The 7,030-nt window shown below is 43.7% G+C and overlaps 1 protein-coding gene across 1 annotated transcript in view; it reads left to right on the plus strand.

Annotated features, from left to right (window-relative positions):
* The window catches only part of COL4A4 (collagen, type IV, alpha 4), a 103,391-nt gene that overhangs the window by 22,015 nt on the left and 74,346 nt on the right, over window positions 1-7,030 (plus strand). Inside the window, exons 7-9 of the mRNA XM_015417825.1 lie at window positions 2,555-2,617; window positions 5,451-5,486; window positions 5,662-5,703. Of these exons, the coding sequence (XP_015273311.1) occupies window positions 2,555-2,617; window positions 5,451-5,486; window positions 5,662-5,703 (141 nt within the window). The remainder of the gene's footprint in view (window positions 1-2,554; window positions 2,618-5,450; window positions 5,487-5,661; window positions 5,704-7,030) is intronic.

The raw sequence follows: 7,030 nt of genomic DNA on the forward strand, positions 1-7,030 counted from the left end.
ACCTGTGTAAGCCAAGTCATATGGCACTAGTGCATATACAATTCCTGATGTGTTACCATTGTGCCAGCAGCCCTCCATATTTTTGTAGTTGGACATGGGAAGTGGGAACACTGAGCATATGAATCAGATCTCAGTGATAATAGTGTAGACAGCTGATCTGAATCAACTAATAACAGTGGCTTCCAGTTTTGAAGTGTAGTTCTGTGGAATGAATAGATAACAGAAGTCCTAGGTAAACATAAGACAAACTTGGGCTAATTGGAACAGGGTGGGTCGAAGTTCTCCATTGCCTTGATTCCTTCTCACTCTCATCATTGCCTTTGTTATCACTGCATCAACCTGGGTCAGTTCTTCCCCCATTTCAGCATGATAAAGGCCCATCTAGACATGACAGGCATTGCCAGGTTTACTGCAAGGACGTGCCTCCTTTTTAAAAAGTGAGTTTCCTGCTGGGAACTCTTTTAAACTGCTCCGTGGAGGCCCATTGCTGATTGGGACCACCACATCATCATTTTCCCCCAGTCCAGTTACCTTTATTGGCATGTAACCCTTGTAAGCTCATATACAAAAAACCCCACCAACAACAACAACCACAGCATAGAATAATACTTGCAAAATACAGAAACAAGGGTTTCATAGAAAAAGAGCTAGGGGAACTCATTAGCATAACTCATTAGCATATGCCACACCCCCTGACATCACCGGAAGTGTGTCATAAGGCCACACACCCTGACATCACCGGAAGTGTGTTATAAGGCCACACACCCCACCCCCAATGGTCCCGTCCACCGCCGGCGGCCTTGTAGGTCCACCGCCGGGCCCCTCATGGGGAGTGCAAGGAAGCCCCACGAAGGCCCTCCCTGGCCCCAGGCAGGCAGGGGTGGGGAGAGGCAGGGAGGAAGCAACTTACCCTCCCTCTTCTCCTGCCTCCTCCTGGCTGAATGAGTGCCGGAAGCGGGGCGGCCGGAAGCGGGGGGCGGGGCTTCATCATGTGCCCCACCCCCCGTACCTCACCCGGGGGAACTACGATCCCCCGCGACCCCCCCGAAATGACCTCTGCAATCAGGATATTCTTCTAATTGAGCCAAAATAAAATTTAGACATTTTAGTCGTGGTGCATGGTAGAAGGGGCACTGCAACAAGACATGGGAAATCATGTCGATATTATCATTTGTGCATGGACAACGTCAGAAAAGGGCACACCCTGAAAGCGACCAGATAATAAGGCCGAAGGTAATACATTGAATCTCGCCAAAGAGAGGGCTCTGTGGGTGTGAAGTTGGTACTGGTAAGAGGCAGGTTGGCCGACTTTAGGAGATATTCCAAAATACAGGGATGAACAGGTTTTATTAGCAGCATTATACAGTGAATGTAGCTCAGAACAAAGTAGATTGGCTCTTATAATTGAAAAAGCCTCAGATTCGGAAGTAAGGAGTAAGGAATCTAAGGTGATATCCAGGGATTTAATTTTGAATTCTATATAGGTAATCCAGTTAGAGTCATTCGGTTCCAGTAGAAGCTGATAGGTGTAACTAGAAGGGTCTGAATTGAAAAGAAGGCGAAGCCAATACTTAATTGTAATTAGCCATGCTTTAGTTATCAACATGTTCTTCATTAAATTGGCACTGCTGCCCCTCCATGCAGTTTTGGGGTGGGAAAACTGCATGGGGAAGCAGGATCTCCTTCTCCCGTGCAAAGGTGGTTCTGACCAGAATTGGGCCCCTACAGCACAATGTAAAGGAGTCGTCAGCTGGAAACTCACCTTTTAAATGGCAGCATGTTTCCAAAGTGAACCTGGCAACGGCTGTCATGTCTAGTTGGGCCCTTAGGTCTTTCTCTCCCCTTGCCTCTTTCATGCAGCTTCTCTTTCCTTCACCTGAAGCTCAGCTTCTTCCTTATTTCCTCCCCAGAGACTTGGTTCCACCTCCATTACCTTAGCTCCTATTTAAGGGAAAGGTATTTGGAAAACTATGGTGAAGTGTCTGGCCTCTGCGCATAAAATCATCAAAACTGGGTCACACACTGATAGGATAGAATTCTGTATACTCACTCAGCTACTCCCAGGAGTGTGGAACAATATTGATATTAACCAAAAGAAAAATATCCTCCGCTGAAGGACTAAATATGACCCAGGAGGTATGGAATGTTGAGAGCCTCTGAGAAAGGAAGAAAGGGGGAGGGGGGGAAAGGAAATTTCCTGTTTTTTAGATCAGTAGCTTTTTTGGCCTATATGCCCCCAAATAGATTTAGTGCATCATTCAGTTTCATAGCCTTAGTCTATTCCTTTTTTGTTGTTATTTGCATTAATGGATAGTTAGCTCATGTATGATGTGACCCTGAAATCAATCAACAACATTAGTAAAATAGTTGGCTATTGCTGGTATCTGATAGAAATAGTGCTTACAAGGAATGTGGCCAAGGCCAAATAGTAGAGGATGGTATTAGGTTGGATAAGATGTTGAAGCTGCTACATAAGATATGAAGTAAAATTATATTTTGGTGGAAAATTGGATATTGCTGGTGCTAAGAAGCAAAACATATAATCTGTCTTCAGGGTCCTAGAGGAGAAAGGGGACCAAGAGGCTCACCTGGATATCCAGGCCAATCAGGATCACAGGTATAATACTAAAACTTTTATTTCACCCACCTGTTCTCAGGGACATGCACCTATTAAGCTATATCTTATAAGAGAATTCTTTGTGTTCATAGTGAGAATGGGGAGAATCAGTAGTCTTCCCAACCACATTGAGAGAGAGAGAGAGAGAGAGAGAGAGAGAGAGAGAGAGAGAGAATTCAACAGAATTCCAGGGAATATGGTGTTCTGTTGTGAAACTACTATCCAAATATTTTGAATAGATTTTTAAAATTTGTTTTTATTATATATAAAAATTACACAAAACATCTATAGATACCATAAAGAAAACAACAGTGTTGGTGTCATAATATCTGTGCTTTAGCCCTGTGTGTAAATTCACATGACAATATTTATAATTTAACATTTCCCTCTAGTTTTACCTTATTCCAGTAAGCAATAGAAGGTCTCCATCTTTTATTAAACATAAAGCTTGCTGGTTTTTCCCCCTCTTGTGTTCACATGATAATTTTTGTCCATCAGCATGATGAGCCAAGATTTCCTAAGCCACTGAGGGTGTTAGCTTCTGAATCCTCCCCTTTTTTGCTAGGAGTGATCTTCCTGCCTCTAAGTTCCTCAACAGAGAGCCACATTTCCAGTTTTTTTACCCACCAAACTAAATAAAATTAGCATTGGATTGCACAGCTTCTTGTACAGCTGGTTATTTAGCTCCCTTGTAACTTATCCATAATACTTTGAATAGGTCTATCACTTGGGTTATACATGGTAAGAATCAGGGGTCATTTCGTAGAAAAAGAGCTAGGGATACTCATTAGCATAACTCATTAGCATATGCCACACACCCTGACATCACCGGAAGTGTGTCATAAGGCCACACCCCCTGACATCACCGGAAGTGTGTCATAAGGCCACACCCCCTGACATCACCGGAAGTGTGTCATAAGGCCACACTCCTGCCTCCTTCTGGCTGAATGAGGGCCGGAAGCGGGGTGGCCGGAAGCAGGGGGCGGGGCTTCATCATGTGCCCCGCGCACCCACACCTCACCCGGGGGGACACCATCCCCCCGCGTCCCCCCCGAAATGACCCCTGGTAAGAATCATTCCCCTCCTCCTAACACCTGGCATTTCTTAATAGCTGTGGATGGTTCTCCTATGGGCATTAATGGTTATAAGATGTTCTCCTAAAAGCTTTGCTGAAGTACCCAGGAGAGCTTGGAGGAGGTGAACAGCTGATTAAAGAGTGAGTATATGTGTGAAGAAACACAGTGTGAGTTTGGAACAGAGAAGAAGTTTGATGTTGGCTGAAGTATCTGTGAATATAGACTCCCTTTCTTGGGGTCTGATATCGAGTGCAGATCAGCTGCCCTATGACGACTGCCTCTCCCCCCCCCCACCAGTGCTTTACTTGCACATTTGTAAATAAAGCAGCTGTTAGAAAGGCAACATAAGTTTCCAACTCTCTCCCATTCCAAGGAAACCAAATCTGATAGCACTGCTCCATGAAGGAAGTAGAGAGTGCATGGAATTTCTCTAATCCCTTTGTCTGACAAATATTGTGTCGTTTCAAACAAAGCAACAATGGCAACCATTAAAGAGTAGTGTAGAAAGCTGCTGTATAAAATGAGATGTAAGCTACAATCTGTTGGTTTCTCTTCCTAAGAATATATGCATGATTTTCTCATAGCTGGTTTAGTAAATGGCCCAAAGGCCAATTTAAAAATATTTTATCCTGCCACCACTCTGAGCCACAGCAGGAAAGAAGATCTGGGGACTCCCTGCCCCCAGTGGGGGTTTGGCTGCCCTAACTGTGACTGCTTCATTGCTTGCAGCCCACAAGACCTCAAGAGAAGAGAGGAGGAGTTGCCATCACCTGATTTCTCTGCTGTTATGCACACAGAGCAGGGTCAGCTCCTGCATTTCCTCAGCCTACATTCTTTAAATAAGCCTTGAGAGGTTAAACCCCTGCAGTGACCACTCCTGGCCTCCCACCTGGAAGAACAGAAGAGTCCCTGGCAGACTCTGTTGGACCTCTTTAGCTTCCTCCCCCCCCGGTTGTTGCCAGATCGGCAACACTCCAGCCTATCATCTGCTGGGCCACCTGCAAACTGTTGGCCAGCACAGCTGCTGAGGTTCAGCCATGCCTTCCTCTTCCCACCCCCTGCTGTGTCATTATTTGTACTGGCAGCATTTGGCCAGCCTCAACTGAGATGTGTCGCGTGTTGACCTCTCGCTGGGACAGCAGTATTGCTCCTGGGTCCCTGTGCCAACCATGTAAGTCCATGTGGGGCCCTGCTACCAGCCACTTGCAAGTTTGAAATTAATCATAATTAGCTCTGCATTTCTAGGACTTTTGGCAGAGGAACTGGTAAATTTTAAAAAGTGATACTACTTTGGTGCTATTGATTGCCAGTTACATAAATGTATGCAAGAACAGGACTCTTCATCCCAGCCATTGTCCCATTCCTTCTTGTCCTCTTTTACACTGTTGGTAATTTATTTTTAAAAACTGTGATAATACAAACATCTGCCAATTCAACCAGTCTCGGACGCCTTATTTTTACTATCTACCCCAACTTGCACAAATTCCCACTTCTTAGCAATCTCACAGGCATGTCACAAGGTTCACCCTCCAGCCCTGACCGTGGCTGAAGGATAAAGAACGTAAAAATCTGTCACAATCTCACACAGTATAACTACAAAAGGAGACGGTAATATGTACAGTAATTATATAAACTATGATTTAGCAAAAAAAATTCAAGCAAAAAAAAAATAGTAGGACATACAATTTAAGAACAGACTGCAACTCTGTATCTTTCTCAGGCTGAATTTGACCCCTCCTTCCTTATTTTTCTTAAAGGGGGCTCCTGGTCAACCTGGCTTACCAGGCAAACAGGTGAGCAGCTGTTTTTCATGAATATTTATACAATATCAATCAAACTGGTATTCATCCTTGTGTTTTAGAATATTACCTTCAATTACGGTTATCTACTGGGTTTACAGAAACTTGTTTCTAGGAGCTACCTGTTTTAACAACAGATTCAGACATTATTTTCTTTCACTTTTATTAGGGAAATCCAGGTGTCGGAGTGGAAGGTCAGAAAGGAGAGCCAGTAAGCAAAGAAGTTATAACTAGAAATAATGGTGTAAATATGTTTTTAAAAATTAAATGGATGGCTGAAGGTTAGTATATATTTCCTTTACTGAATTTACTGAGGTAGTTAATGAAGAAATAGTAATATTATGCATAGTTGTTTCTCAGTGATTATGGGATTCTAGAAATCTTTTGTACAAGCACAGCTTCAGTTACAACAATATGCCTGCTTAGAAGAGGCACATACAAAAATGTGGACAGTTGTAGTACCACTCTAAGCAGACTTAACCTTTTTAAGACTGTTGACTTCAGGGGACTTTGGAATAGTGTAACTCTGTTCAGGATTACACTGTATGCAGCACGTTTAACCATAGCGGCGGGATGGAAAGACTGTGCTCCCCCTCGGATACAAACATGGCATGATAAAATTTGGGACTTGTTCGTTTTAGATAAGTTGACACAGGTCACCCAAGCTCCATTAACAGATACATCGAAGGCATATGAAAGATTTGTGGCTGTGTGGTTCAGAGTGCTTCAGTTTATGTCAGAGAAAAACATAATCCCAGCTAGGGCTGCTTATGTCCCTTGGATACGACTTTAATCCAGGCCCTGTTCAAATTTATACGGATGACTTATGGTAGATCGATCACCATTTAGGAAGTGGGAGGTGTAGACTTTAATCCTTATATATACAAGCCAAATGATGGCAATTTAGGTTTACGGTGATGGTTATGTTTCAGTTGTGCTGTTATATCTCCTTTAGGATAATATTGTAATGTTAAGATTGGTTCTTTTGACATGTTTGAATATGCTGTTATGTTGTTTTATTCTTCTTAATAAAAAAACTATTTTTTTAAAAAAGGATTACACTGTAAACCTGGCACTTTCAGTGAAACACTAATAGTGTTATGCCACTTTAGGAAGAAATCATTGAATGTTTGGGGCTTCCTTTGTGAGTGAACAGGCCTTGTTCTAAGTTTAGAAAATCACCCTCAGAAATTTAATATACGTCCAAGATCATTGCATTCAGAGAATGCTTAGAATTCATCCTTATACTAATAGCCAAGTTGCCCCCTCCGTGCGGATATCTATATCTGCACTTCGGGGGCACTTGGGGGGGAAGGGAGAGTTTTGTGCACTCTTGGGGCAGTCCCCAGGGGTGCACAAAAATCTGAAAACTAAAAAAAAATATCGGGGGGATGTTTAAATCCCCCCGAAAGTGCCAGAGCGTTCGTGCGCATGCGCACGAACGCTCTGTAGCCGACCTTGCCACCGCCTCGGAGGCAGGCGGGCGGGAAGACGGGCCTCGCTGCCGCCGCCACCTCCTCCCCGGAGCCGGCAGGCAG

This window comes from Gekko japonicus, unplaced genomic scaffold, assembly GCF_001447785.1.
Source record: "Gekko japonicus isolate JY-2015 unplaced genomic scaffold, Gekko_japonicus_V1.1 scaffold302, whole genome shotgun sequence".
NCBI lineage: Eukaryota > Metazoa > Chordata > Lepidosauria > Squamata > Gekkonidae > Gekko > Gekko japonicus.